Source organism: Sturnus vulgaris, chromosome 1, assembly GCF_052056855.1.
Source record: "Sturnus vulgaris isolate bStuVul1 chromosome 1, bStuVul1.hap1, whole genome shotgun sequence".
Lineage (NCBI taxonomy): Eukaryota > Metazoa > Chordata > Aves > Passeriformes > Sturnidae > Sturnus > Sturnus vulgaris.
In genome coordinates this window covers 75,252,611-75,267,682 of record NC_142243.1, presented here as the reverse complement: position 1 = coordinate 75,267,682, position 15,072 = coordinate 75,252,611, and the positions used below count along the sequence as shown (strand labels likewise).

At 40.9% G+C, this 15,072-nt stretch overlaps 1 protein-coding gene across 1 annotated transcript in view; it reads left to right on the top strand.

Moving 5' to 3' along the window:
• The window catches only part of PHLPP1 (PH domain and leucine rich repeat protein phosphatase 1), a 134,657-nt gene that overhangs the window by 113,337 nt on the left and 6,248 nt on the right, over nt 1–15,072 (top strand). The window contains exons 11-15 of the mRNA XM_014872427.2: nt 4,414–4,614; nt 5,633–5,795; nt 10,087–10,217; nt 13,842–13,946; nt 14,852–15,046. Of these exons, the coding sequence (XP_014727913.2) occupies nt 4,414–4,614; nt 5,633–5,795; nt 10,087–10,217; nt 13,842–13,946; nt 14,852–15,046 (795 nt within the window). The remainder of the gene's footprint in view (nt 1–4,413; nt 4,615–5,632; nt 5,796–10,086; nt 10,218–13,841; nt 13,947–14,851; nt 15,047–15,072) is intronic.

Genomic DNA, 15,072 nt, shown 5'->3' with positions numbered 1-15,072 from the left:
TTTTTCTCCCCCTCTCTTTTTCCCCCTAGACATGCTTAGCTTACAGGATTCTTCCTCACACACCTGCTACCACATTCACAAATTATTTTAGACTTAGGCAATCAGAAATTGAGGGCATGTCTCTGCAGAAGGCACTGAAGAAGAAATTTTGATTGCTCTGTACTGATGGAGATCTTGGGGCATAGGCCAAACTGGAGATCTTGATTTCTCTGCATATTCTCTTTTTGCAATTGCACTGTTCTTTCTGACTCTTATCAGTGCTTTCAAGCTAAACACAGTGCTTTTGATTTGCTGCTGCTTCACCAAAGAATGCTGTTGTCTGTGTTCCTCTTTTTAATGTCAAACATTCCTAAGCTTTTTGGAGAACTTATATGTATTCAGTGATGTCTGTGTCTTACCCAGCAAAGCAAGTTTGTCAAGCTGCCTCAGAAAATGATGAGGAATTCAGAGGTGCTGTGTTCTCCCAATTGTCTGTATTCGACTTTTGTGTGTGCTAGAGGTAGGCATTGGTAGGCCAAGTTCAAACCTTTTGCAGTTTTATATATAGAAGATATTCTTCCTCTGCTTTTAGAAGTTCAAATTGAGATAGAATCTTCTGGGTATGCATAGGGAATGGATATGACTGCATATTGGGTGTTTTTAGTTGAATTAAATCCATGTCCTTGATTCTAGCCTATTCTTTGGGACAGTCTTTTTTCGTATTTTGTCTTTTGGAGAAGTTAAGTCCAGCAAGGGACTTAATACCCAAAAAAAACAAAGGTGACTTATTCCAGCCAGAGATCACTGTTTATCTTACTATTCCAGAGGAGAATATTCACCTTGTCAAAGCTGAAGAATTCAGACATCTCCCTGCCAGCACTTTCATTTCTTTGTTCGTCTTCAACGCTCTTTTAGTACTTGTTAATTCATGCTTTCCTGCCTGTATTGTGCTCTGGTATGTGCGCAGGCTGCTGAATTCAGGTCTTTGTAGTGATGCTGTAGTTTTTTTCATGAGCTTGTGGTATAGTGTGTGGGTGGAATTGGAAAGGGAAACAATTAATTTTGGACTGATCTTTAATACTTGACATTCTGCTTCCATCTGATAAGCAGTATGAGTGGGATATCTTCAAGGAACATGAATCAGTTTAAGTCCATGCACAAGGGAGATGGGAACAGTTGTGCCCAAGTAAATTTCCACTCCTCTGGAGGGCATTTATAAGATGTGCCTTCTAAGGTAGCAGCTGGCACATTGCACAAGGATGAAGAAATAGGGGAGTGGAAATAACCTGGAGGAGGAGTTCTGTGTTAAATCAGTGTGAAGGAAAACCTGATGGACAACTACAGTTTTCAGATTTTGCTGGCTTTTTGGTTGCTGGGTTTTTGTTCGGGGTTTTTTTCAGGTTGTTGTTTTGGTTTTGGGGCTTTTTTTGTTTGTTTTTAACATAAGATTATGGCATAGAATTGATAAAACTTCAGCACTAGCAATCTGGCGGTTCTTTGCCCAAAGAACAGTGTCCCTATTTTATTTCATTTTTTATTTTAAATCTAGACAATATCTTGAAAGAATTGTTTTTTCAGAATGGTTTTTGTCATTTTAATGTAACAGCTGGTCTAAAAACGTGTAAGCAAGCAACACACTCATTTCCAAAAGCTGATTCAATTCTAATTATGTCATCTAGAGACAGAGATGAGTGTGTGACTATTCTGACCCCGATTGTCAGTTTTTTAAGGTGATACACCCTGCTACCACGGGGTTTCCATTCTAAGCTGTTGGCAAGACTTTTGCTAGTTACCTGAACTTTGTTCACAACAAAGCACTAGTTTGTAGATTAGGATGATGGGGATTTATTTCCAGTGTCATTGTATCACTCCCAGGAAAATATAGCAAAAGATCAGGGTGGGGGGGAATGGTGTGTGTGTGCAGAGAATGAACTCTCCTCTCTCCCTTCCCCATCTGACAGGAACACACAGATTCCACTCACTTTTTTTAGCAGTGAGGGAACAAATTGAAATCTCTTGTTACATTTCACCAATGTTGAAAGTTTATTAAAAACAGAAGAATGATAATTTTTAGTTAGAATTTAAAATTGCTACAGTGTAGCACACTGTATTAATTTCAGCTGTAACAGAGTAATGTACTTTTTCTTAATTGAGTAATGTACCTTTTCTTAATTGAAGCTTTTAGTTGTACTTTGGGCTAACTGTTCCTGATCAGACTTCACAGCCATAGGCTACGATGCCTTCTAAATTACTTCTTTGTCTGCTGGTACCTGTGAAACACTCCAGGTTATTCTCATGGAGCTTGTGAGAACAGAACTAAGATACAAGTTCTTCTTCAGAAGAGTATGACCTTTCTCAGGGTGTGTTTTGCTGTCACCTCTTATCTCACATCTTTCCTGTGACAACTCACTTTTCCCAGCAGCCCTAAACCTAATTATTTCTTAAGCCTTTCCAGGTTGAGCTGAAGATGACCATTTTGTACCGTGAATGGTACAAAAAATACTGTGGCTTTAATGTTAATCACAGTCCCTTTATTTTGTGGAGAGGGAAGGGCTACCATGCACATTAGATTGAAGTTGCCAAAGTAGTAACTGTCTGTACTTTAGTAATAGCTGTACTTGCTGCTGTTTAATTAAGCACAGGATCTGTTGATGCAGTATGCTTTGGTTTAATGATCCAGCCTTGAATGAGCTTAGTGTATTTTTAGTTTGTAGCTAAAGGGTGAAATTGAGCATCTTTTTAGAATAAATAAATAAATTTAAAACCCCTTTCAGCTGCTTATTTCCTTCTCTGTACTAATCCTTCCTCCCTCCCCTCCCTTCCTCCTCTGGATTTTTAGCACCCTTGTGAATAATGAATGAGCCTGAGGATTAAATTCTGTTTTTCTGAAGTGGACTCCTCTGTTTGCGTAAAACAGCTAACCTGGTTTCAGTTCTGAGCAGTGCTGAGAGGCTTTTGCTTCTGATGGAAATAGTGGGTTTTTAAAAATCCTTTGGCATTCCACGTGACTCCTGTAGCATGTCTGACCCTTATTTACTGCTGAGCAAGTTTGAACCAGCTGTTATTTCTGCAAATCCACTTCATTCATTAATAGACCTTAAAGGTCAGTGTGGATTCCTGTGTGCATGGGAGCAGCCATCAATATTTGATCACTTTCTCTTAAGATTGATGAGAGGAACTCACCTGCCTTTTGTATCCTGATCAGTGGGCTTTACAGGCCTGAGACAGCACATTTATGAGTCTTTTTTCTTTGCCCACTGCAGCTGCCTATTCCCATTAGTTGGTAGGAGCAGGACAGCCTGGTCTGAATGCGGTCACTGCAGACTGGCAAGCCCACACTTCCTTCTGCATTGCTCCAAGGCAGCCTCTTCTGAAAACAGAAGGAAGGAAGAGAGATCCCATATCTGTTGAAAAGGCACGGTCATGCCAGAGTTGGTTACTAAAGGACAAATAGTAGTATTTTTCCATTTGTTTGGAATTGCTGGTGTGAGTTCTAGCCATCAAGATACCTACAGTACTGCTGTGATCACCATACTCCCCTAACAAACATTAATCCTCTGCCCACAAGAGAGGATAGGCAGTGCCTGTACCTCAGCAGGTCTTGTTCCCATCCTGGAAAAGGCCTTTGAGGGAGAAAGAATAGCTCCATTTCTGTGCTCCTTCGGTTGTTCCTTGTGGCAGGACTATAAAACACAGGTTTCTGCTGTGTTAGGGAGCAGGGGAAGGGCACTGAGAAAAGCTATGCAGAGATAAGGCTCTCTTGCTGCACAAATCAGCAAGCAAGGATGTAACTTTTAAAATTTAATATGCTACTAGCCCAGTCTCTTTAAAATCTAAAACACAAATTACTGCTTAGTCTCAGGTTTTGGTTTTTGTTGTGATTGATGCATCTTTTTTTATCCAAATATTCAAAGAGTACTTTTCATATTTTGTAGTTGCTCTCAAGCCTGCAGGTTTAAACAAAACACTGTCTGCACCTTAGACCGTATTTAAAATACTGAAAAATTGGCTGGCTTTTTTTACCATTGACTTGTTTAGTCACTTGAAAGGCAATGCTCATGGTTCGTTGATGATGAATACAGAACTCATTTTTACATGTAATGAGTTTGGAAATGATGTGGTTTGTTATTGCTCTTACCTGTAGCTTCAGCTGTAGTAAAATTGGAGATGCCGAGCTCTTGGTAACAGGATAGAGGCACTTTGACATACTCCTTTTGCTGATGTTTTGTTCTTACAAATGTGGTCATTAAAAACATGATCAGAAATTTTGCTCATGTAATGCTAGACTTTTGGTCTATCATGAACTTGTTGCTTTTAACCTTTCCCTTAAGACTATCTTAAGTTAACTCTTAAAAATAGACATTTTTATTTATACTTTTGGACAAAACCTGCAGGATGTTTGACTGAACTTCTTTATGTAACTTCTCTTTGCAGTCTGAGATTTCTTAATGCATCTGCCAACAAACTGGAAATGCTTCCTCCAGCCACCCTTTCTGAAGAAACCCATAGCATCTTGCAGGAGTTGTATTTGACCAATAACAATCTCACAGATAAATGTGTACCCTTGCTAACAGGCCACCCACACCTAAAAATCTTGCACATGGCTTACAATCGCCTACAGAGCTTCCCTGCAAGGTAAGGAACTCGTTTCACTGCCTCTGGCCCACGGGTGGGTGGGCATCATGAAGTATTTTCACAGCAAGAGCTGAATTGCACAGGAATGTGGTGGCAGAGGCTGCATTTTGGGTGTAGTGGTACTGCAGTGGGTGGATTCCCCTGCTTATGCTCTCCTGCACATTGCTACCTTCCCTTGCAGTACAGGCAAGTGAGTGATGCTTGTTACTTGGTGAGTTTTCATGGTGCTTGAAACTCTTTTCAACTGGACTAATTTAGCATGATCACTCTGCTATTGCAAGTCAAGCAAGGAGGTCTTCTGTTCTCCCTGGCTTGGTAACTTTGCTTACACCTGGTGAGCTTTTCCTCACAAGAGATTTGTGAGCACAGCCGTCTGGAAATGTCCTTTGGAAGTGGACTAAACTCCACTAGGGAAAAATCCTCTCAACTCCAGAAGGAGATTCTGCCTTGGCAGCAACTTCTGTGCTTTCAGTTCACTCTTTTTTAATCAGGAATCTTTCAAGTGTAAGATGTGCTGTAAAACTGATGGGGTACAACCTTGAAAAAGAGATGCCAATAAATAATGGAAGAGACATCTCTGTCCTTGTGTGATATTCTGAGCAGCTGGGCTTCAGCAGCAAGGAGAAGGGACAGAGATGAATTTAGGGGGAAGGGCTGAGTGGGATGCTAGGAGAGGGAGGGGAAAATGTGAGGTGGAGAGATTTAGTGAGAAACTAGGGTTGATAGAGAGAGGAAGAAAGGAGGAAAGAGTGAAAGTGAGCTGGTAAGCAGGGAGGATGTAAGCAAAATAAGTAATTTGAAAGGTAGAGTTAACAAACACTGATGGAAGAAGTACACATTTTGTTCTACAGCTGTATTCGCATCTGACATGAGGAGAGCTGACAGGCACTGCTGTGAACAAGAATCAAAGCCTGTGATTTTATTCTCTTAAAGTAACAAAAACCATTGCTCTTATCACTGCTTCAAAATAAAATATGCGTCTATTAGAAGAAAAATTCTCAAATTCTTGTTTTCATAGCAAAATGGCCAAGCTGGAAGAGTTGGAAGAAATCGATATTAGTGGGAACAAACTGAAAGCCATTCCAACAACCATCATGAACTGCAGGCGTATGCATACTGTAATTGCTCACTCCAACTGCATTGAAGTCTTCCCAGAAGTCATGCAGCTTTCTGAAATAAAGGTATGGAATGAATGTGCTTTGGAAAAAGCAAGCGTAATGCAATGTTACCAATTCTCTTCTTCCCTCAGGTCTCTCATTGCTATGGGATAGTATATTCTCAGAAGAGTATGGGGATCTGACAGTTGCTTTCTCCTCTGAAGTCATATGCAAAATATTTGCCCCTGTGCAGCCTCAAAGGGGAAGGAAGAGGAGCCTCAAAATCTGATTTTACACTTACCTTGGTTACACTGTATCTTTTCTGCCAGATAGGTGTTAATTGTCTTCCTTGATAGTCTGTTTTGATATGACTTAAACATTTGGCACAAACTGTGCATAGTTAACTCTTGCTGCCTTGGCAGTTGGTTGGTTCTGTAGGAATGGACTTTGTTTAGAGCACGTCTTAAAAACCGCTGGAGCTGCAGAACAGGATAGGCCTTGGGGACAGAGATAAATTCAGGGAGCACAGGATTTGAGTATTTAGGGACTCTACTTTTATTTTCCTAATTGCAGTCATATTTTGCACAGCAGGAAGAGTAGCTAATCTGTCTCCTGACTGTGTTTCTAGAAGTAATTCTGTATTTCTTCCAACACTTCTTTTTTGAAGTAGGCATTCTTCACTTGACTACACTATGAACAGTACTCCTTGCCTTTTGTGAACTGAGTTCCTGCTTCTCGCCTGGCTCTGGTGCAGAGTAGTTTGTGTTGTGTGTCCTTTCTTCTGAACAGAATTGGGAGAGTGTTGTCTCACAGCATACAAATCTTGTGATACAGCAGAAAAATCTGTCCTTCTCTGAGGCTGAGAACTGATTACCTATTCAGGGACTCAGAACAACTTAAGTGTCCTTCTGGTGCTTTGTCAAGTCCAAAGGCTTAGTTCCCAGCCTGCTGTGTGTGCCTCGGTGTCTGGGGTCACGGAAAGCAGCAGAAGCAATAATTCTGTTGGACAAGGGAGTATATGTAAAGATGAGCTTTATGGTTTCAGCCAGGAAATCTCAAACAAACTCGTGGGTATTTGAATACTCCTCCCTCTTTGGAACAATGGCCAGAGGAAGCAGAGGGCCATTTAGAATCAATCAGAAATAAAGCCTTTTTTCTTAGAGGAAGAATTGGGGTGGGGGAGTGAGGCTCTGCATGGTAAACATTTCTTTTAAAAAATGAGGGTGGTGTTAACAAAAAAAAAAAAGATAATGTAAACACACTGATAGGGAGCAGTCACCTTTTTCCTTTTGTTTGTGCATCTTGGGGAAAACTGAATGCTTTATAGAAGTGTCATATTTAAAGTGCTACTTGGCCACATTGAGCAGCAAAATGCTCTTGGAAGAGCTGGCAGTTTCTTCCTGCTGGTTCCCTATGGTTTATTTCTTTTCAGCAGAAGAAAGAGACATGGACGTCACTAAGTGTTTTGGGAATGCAACGATGATGTGTGGCTTAGTCTAAGAGGGCAAAGTGTTCTTTGACTCCATCTTTGTGGAAGGAAAATGCCTAGTCAATACTCAAGCCTAGTTTTGACGTACATGAGATGAGTTCATATAGTTGCCGGATGGGAAGGTGCCTCGTTGGACATAGGAGTCCTGGCCTTTAGGCGATTTCTCTAGGTCAGGGTTGGTGTTTATCAGTCTGGAGATTAAGCATGTGCTGCTTGCCTGTATCCATTTCTTAGCCTTACCCAAGTCCCTTCTTAGATCTGGGGTAACATTCAAAATATGCCAAATTGCAGAATTTATTTCTTTAACTATGGATTTGGACACTTGGTGAAATAAGCTTGTTTGTAGCATAGCACAAATTCATCTAGTCTAATGTCACCTCTGTGATTATATCATATTTGATGATTAATTTTAACTGAAGAGGCATTCACTAAACTCCTGGGGAAACTCTGTTACCTGAGGTAATGGCTGTTTTGCTTCTGTATTTAATTAGCCTGAGAGGCTGACATATTGTTTTTGGTGTCAGTGTCACTGGAACAGTTAGTATGCTGTCTAAAATGATTTCAGAAGGAAGACTAGTGTAAATGATGATGCTTTTACAATTTCAGTAACTCCAGGACTTCCAGACACAAGGTCATTTTAAAGACATCATTTTCTCTAAGCCTTTTTAATATGCTACAGTCAAGGCTACGGAAGTTGTGTGTTGTCCTCTCTTTAAAAGAGTCCAGTGGAGACCTTGGAAATACCTTGCACAATACATTTTTAGGGGTTTTATTGTCTTTCATGACAGGTATTTATACTGGCAGAGTTAGGTTTGCCCTGTGCACACTGAAATATCTTCTGTGAACGGCCGAGCAGCTGGAAGCACTCACACCTGAGTCAGTGCCCCAACAGACTCTTCCCTGCAGCTGTTGTATGACTTCAGTTTCCTTGCTCTGCAAAAGAAAAAAGCCAAATAGGATAATATTGGTATGACCACCTTCAGCTACAAGTGGAAATAACCCAAGCTCCTTCCAGCCTTGAGCACAACAGTTACAAAGCTGTGAAAGCAGCAGCGTAAGCACATGCTTCCTCTTAAACCCTGTCTTCCAGCTGGCCCATCCAGTGCAAATCCCTGTGTGCAGTTGCAGTTGTTCTTCTGGTGCTGCATGGGTGGGGTGAAACCAGCTTACATTAAAATAACACTGGAGGAAATTGGGATAAATTGGGAAATAAACTTTCCTGCTTGCCTGTGGAGTAGAACAAGGATTAAATTTAACACAAACCCACAGCACGTCCCTTTTAGCCTATTCTTCAAAGAGTGCAAGTAACACCTAAGAAATTCCAACCTGATAAATAAACCATCTTTGCTAGCCTTGGCCTAGGGACCAAGGGATCTGCTGTAGAGTGTCGCTGTCTTTGGTGCACTGGGCATTTAAGGAGAACAATGAAATTAGTGGTATTTGTATTTTTCATTCCAGCGTGCTCTTCCATCAAATATGTAATGGCATAGAGGTGTTGAACACAGCTTCCTTAATCTGCTAAGTAATTACTGGCTCTCTGGAAGCAGCAAGGAGTTGTGCAAAGGGAAAAAGCTTGCTGGAATAACTTCGGCTAAGCTGTCCATTATTTTGTTTGCATGACTGATTTAAACTTTGATTTCCTTATCAGGCTTAGATAATGTCAGCAGTTTGTTCTTCATAGATAATAAAGCCTCCATATTAGACCATCTCAGGATTCAAGATTTGGGTCAGAAATTTTTTATTTTCATTGCACTGATTTAATAAAGTGTTTGGAGACTGTTCTTTTCCAGGATTTACTAGGTTATCTTAGGTTTGCTTCCAGCTCAAGAGTCGATGTCTTTGAATATACCTACAAAAATGAAAGTGCCTCTCTTGTATTGATGGAAATTATATAATGGTCAAAATGTGCAGCTAAAAAAAGTCTCCCTCTGCTTCTTTTATTAAAGTTTCTGAAGTCTTTCACTTTTGCAACTTGAAAGTAGGAAATGGCCTTTCAGAAAGATGTGGTTAGTTCTGTCCTCTATTAAATAGCAATCTGCTCTGTCCTCTCAGAATTGTGCTTTTTTCTTTTTTCTTCCCAGTTTTTTGGCGCATGCTACACTAGTCATCCTGTAGTAGTTTGGAGATTTGATTTTGTTCTCATATGCCCTATTTTCCCCTGTGTGTTTCATTTGGATATGCAGCTTTAAGCAATGTTTGGGGATTTTATCATTCTAGTACACTTGTTCTAGCTTATGTATGCTTAGCTGGTAGGTAGCCTGCAAGTTTCTTTGCTGTTTTGTACTTTTGAAATATTTAAACTTTATTTTACTCTCCCCTTTTTTTAATTGATTTCTTATTTAAATACAAATCCATCTAAGATGACACTAATTAAAACCATGTTTAAAACTGCTTCAGTATTTCCCCCCTCTACTCCTCCGTTCCGCATACATTAATAACACTGCTTATTTTAATATCTCTCAGTAAATACTGAATTCCTGGGAGTCTGATGCCTGTGGCTTAGAAGCCCCAGCTGTACTTATCTCCGATTCTTTTGTTTATTAAGATATTGTGTTCATTAATAACAGTTTTTCTTAATTACTTTGAAAATTCACTGTCTACCTCTGTGAAGAGCAGACAAAACTTACTGGTTTTGTAACAAGACGACACCTGTCTAGAGATGGAAATGGACAGAACATATTTCTAGGTGTCCCAGACATCTGGCAAGGTTGCTAAATGCTATGTAGGAATTTATTTTGTAAGAACCACTTATTTAAATGAATGGTCTTAGGTCTTGATTGCAGCCTTTATTGTTCATGAAACATGTATTACCACATTTAATCAAAATTTGTATGATCTTGATGACAGCTGAATTGTCTTGTTTTTTTGGCTGCTTTCCTTTTGCAGTGTGTGGACCTAAGCTGCAATGAACTGAGTGAAGTCACATTGCCTGAAAACCTGCCTCCAAAACTGCAGGAGCTGGACCTGACTGGAAATCCCAGATTAGCCCTGGATCACAAAACCCTAGAGCTTCTGAAGTAAGTTACCTTAATGAATGAGGAAGGAGCAGAATAATTCTAGGGGTGTAAACCACAATACACAGAAGTGGAATCTCTTTTAAGGAATAAAACTGTTTTAAGGAAAAAGACTGTTGCCAGTGGATCAGAAAGTAACAGATTGTGTGAATAGGTCAGAAATTGATGCTTCATTGAAGAGGATGACGTTACCTATTTTGGTGCAATTGATTTCAGCTGTAACTCCTGGAGGGGTCTGCTGACATTAGATTCAGCCAAAAGACATATTTTATACCACTGAGAAGATGCCAGTAGCTGCTTGCTATATCTTTTTCTTGCATTCATCATGCTTGGGTCTGTCTTTGCCATTGTGCTGCTTTTTACCTCTTCACGTGCTGTTTCCTGTTCCCCTTCATATCTGTCTGGTTCTCTGCTAGAAATTACATGGGTTTTTTTATATTTAAAGTGGTAAAGATTTGCATCTCTCACTCTGTTTTCAGAAAAACTGGTTCCTTTGCTTTGGGACCCTTAGTTTCCTTCCTGTCTACCTGTTTGTTTCCTGCCCTGGATTTAAGTGTCATCCATAACTGAAATTCCCCAAGTCTCCTCTTCTGCAGTGTGATGAGGAGCTGTTGCAGTAAACCAGATAATCTCTGGACTGTGGTGCTGTCTTGAACTTTCCTTATATCCTGGAGGAAACTGCACTAGCTCCAAGTTCCCTTCTAAATCTCTTTTAAAAATTCTCAAACATCTAATGGTTCCAAGGAGGATTGATTTATGTTTTAGGGATTGAGCAGTTAATTCATGTTGTTTGCTTTTAAATGGTTAAGATAAGACACTGGAGTAGTAACCCTCATCTGTGGTGCAAGCAAGGGAAATTTACAGTGTGAGTTTACTTTTAGCTTGAATCAGCAGATTTTCAAAATATAGGTGGAAATTTGAGTAATGATGATTGCTCACAGATAGAAACAAGAATCTATGTTCTGCAGCAAACAGTGAAAAAAGGGGCATGCCTCTATTTTAAGAGCTGCTCTGTTGCATACAGGAAATCTTCCTGAGGAAGCAGTATGCAATATTGCTCTGGTTCATAGGGGAAAAGATATATATTTCATAGAGTTAATGAATGGTGTCAAAACTTAGTGAAAGGTCAGCTTTTCTTGTGTGTAGCCCAGCAGACAAGGTGAGCACACTTTCTCTTGCCACGTTAATATTCAGGCATCATGCATGGTAGCATTCCTGTACAATGCTACAACAAGTAGTTGAAGAGTAGTGTGGCCCAATTATGTGCCATATTTTCACTGGCATATGTGTGGTCCTTAATTCACGGGAAACTTTTCCCTCTTGCATGTGCATTTTCCTTGCTATTTGTTTTGGCCTTGGCAGTGTGGGTGGGGATTTTTATTTGTTGGTTATTTTTTGGGAGTTAGTTTTTTAGTTTGTTTTTTGGGGAAGTGTGTGTGTGTGTGTGTATGTGTTTTTTGGGTTGGTTTTTTGTTGTTGTGGTGTTTGTTGGATTTTTTGGGGTTTTTTAAACTAATTCTTAAAACTACAGGTCTGTTCATTAGTGTTCATTAGGCACAGTCAGGTGTTTCAGGCCTCCTGAGGAGTTTCTCAGTGTCTGATGTGCTACCCTTACTTTTATGGTATATTGCTATAATTGACTGTGAGGGAGGAGGTGCTTCTTTCACTTGATTTTTGTGGCAGGCACAAAAATACTTGTGCACTTGGTACTTTTTATATCCTCCTTCTGCCTGTGAAAGGCAGCTCTCCATCTGTGCCCTGGCAGAATTCAAGCAGGTAGTAGGTTAATACGTATTCTCAGCACTGGTGAGAAGAGTCCTGTCATGCATGCTTGCTTTTTTAGTATGTATGGGGCTCTTAAAGGAAGCTTGCATACTTGGGAGGATGTTGCCAAGTGATTTATTGGATGTAAGAATTTTCATTAGCAATTAAAATGAAAAAGAAGAAGAAAAAAAAGATGCTGTTACTTTGATTTTTAAGAGAGAGCATCTAGTTCAATTGTAACAGTCATTTTAAATTAGGGGGAAAATAAGCCAGGCTGGCCAAAAGCCTTAGCCTGTATTGCCTGCATAGGATGTTCTGCTGGGTATCATTCCCTTCAGGACACATGGTCTATTTGTACTGGTGCCCCTAAAGAGGCTGGAACCAGTGTTCAGATAGCTTTCTTTTTTTCACCATTGCTGGGAAGCCTTGAGACAACTCTGGGTGCTTGATCTGCCCAGGAGTCAGTGGTCAGTCAACCCAGTTAAAAAAGAAACAAGCAGAAACATTTGTGACCCAAGTTCCTCTGCCCTGGAGATAAATGCCTTGTATGAGAAGTCTGCAAAGAAAGTGTGTTTGCTCATGTGTGTCCTGCTTTGCAGGTGCAACAGAATTAAAATCTCTGCCATTTTAGAAGAGATCCAGGTTTCCAGTTTGATTTAGGGTTAGTTAAACTTTTTTAATAGTCGTGGCAAGATGTTTTCCTCCTATTTATCACACAGAGGCTGCAAAACCACGAATTTAAAACACAAGTGGTTCCAACATTATTTATGTAATTTTTTGGCTTTTAGTCTGCCCTCACTGATGTACATCCTGGCTATTAATGTAAAAAGAAATCAAACTGGATGTGACAGTACTTTAGGTTATTTGAGGAAGGCTTTGCAATGCAGAAAAGACTTCCCTGTGTGTTCAGGTAAGGTGGGGATTTAGAGGAAAAATGAATGCTCAGAGTGAACAGTTAGACCTTTCTGCTTGTGTCCTTTTATGTTTCATTTGGTTCATGAAAGGTTTGGGTGTCTTTGAAGTATCTGCAGCATGTGGGGAGCTCGCTTTTCCTGCCTTTGGAAGAGAGCAGGAGGGAGCAGGGGGTAGGTCATCTCTCGCCAGCAAAGCAGGGCTGTGAAGAGAAGAGTATAAACAGAGAGGGCTGGGCCCTTTTTAAGTCTTTACTATGCTCCAGGAGATACTTGAAATTCAGGCTAAAGGCTATGTTGGTAGTAAATTGGAGGGTAGAGGATCAAGGGCCTGTGTGAAAATTGGACTGCACAATTGGGGAATGCAGAAGGGCTATTCCTGCTGTCAGGGCCACAGGCTGGCTCTTGCAGTTTGGTGCAGGATCAGGATGGAGCTGATTTCTGTTTTGTGGGTGTTTTCATGAAGGCTGTTACTACACATGGTTGTTTCTAAACAATTATTTTTTTTCCATTTAGGGAATTCTGCAGGTCATACAGGAGACTTCATTTGAGTACAATGAAAAGAGCACAGAAACTTGTTAAAATGGCTGGGGGAGAGATTTATAAGTTGAAAAAGTAACTTTGCTGTACTGGTTTTCATCAAACTAGTGGCAAATTCACTTTGTATTCCTATAGGGCCTAGTTTGACCCAAATAGCTCAGGAGTGAAGGTAGGGAAATACAGGCCAGCTATGCAAAGTAGTGCAGCTGACACCCTTGTAGAGGCTCAGTTATTGTTGGTTGTATACAGGCACAAAAAGGTAACCACTTTGGATGTCCCGCTTCATTTTCTACTATAAAAATGTGTTACTAAGAACTGGGAGAGTAAAAAGAGTGTTCTTTTCGCATTTTAAGTTGGATCACATCAGCAAATCCACGCATTGCATCCTCTCCCCTTTGCTTTCTCCTTGCAGCAATATCCGGTGCTTCAAGATCGACCAGCCCTCGGCCGGCGACGCGTCGGGAGCGCCGGCAGTGTGGAGTCACGGCTACACAGAGGCCTCCGGCGTGAAGAACAAGTACGGCCTGGCACGGCCCTCGGTTGTGTGTGAGAGACAGAGAGAGAGAGAGATCCTTTCCTCAGTGCAAGTTCTGGGGACGTCTTAGGGCTCGCAGAGGCCAAGCCACGTCTCTCCATTTGTGTACCGAGCCTGGCTCTCCCCGTGGGTCTTTGTTAGGGAAGTTGCTAAGATACAAGGGTAGCCGACACATTTGGCCTATGCAAGACTCTGCTACTTGCAAAAGATCTGAGTGTTTAAAAACATTTTCCTCTTTGTTCAGCTTCTTTATCTTCAACCAAAGGATGTTTACCAAGCAAATCAGAAATACTAAAGAAGAGACAGAATGGCCAAAACTCTGAATATTTGTAGTGTGTGGTGCTTCTGTGACTAAGGCAGCACTTGACAAGTAATGTACCAAGAGTCTGCTAGTCTGTGTTGCTGGCAATGTGATGAACCTTTTTTTGTTCTTCAAATACCTTTTGAGAAATCTTCTGCTACCTAGGTTTCTGTAGCAAGTGCCAGCAAGCCTTTCCTAACTCTTAATGATATAACACACACTTGGTAATCAGCATGCTAGATCCCGAGGATGGCTTTTGGAGCAGCAAATGCAGTTTAAATTGGTGTTGTTTCAGAGATACTTTGCCTCCCATTTTTACAAATAAGGGACTTGCTCACATGCTGAAAAGGAGGAATAATCCTTAGGGCTTGGCTTGAACTTCCAGTGTAGTTCTCTCCATGTCATAGCACTACTGATGGGGCTGGCTTGTCCCCACAGCTCAGAAAGCAGTCCTGAAACACCTATGACCAGAGGTGGTTAAAGCTGGCGCTCAGACCAGGCTGCATCTCTCCGGTCCAAATGACAAGTTGAGAAACTAGTAGAGGGATAAATCCCCTGATGTTTTCCTGCTTTGTTTTTTCCCTAGGCTGTGTGTGGCAGCACTTTCGGCCAACAACTTCTGTGACAACCGGGAGGCCCTTTATGGTGTGTTCGATGGGGACCGCAATGTGGAAGTGCCCTATCTGCTGCAGTGCACAATGAGTGACATCCTGGCAGAAGAGCTGCAGAAAACAAAGAATGAGGAGGAATACATGATCAACACTTTCATTGTTATGCAGAGGTCAGTCTTGGATCTGAAGCTTTTTT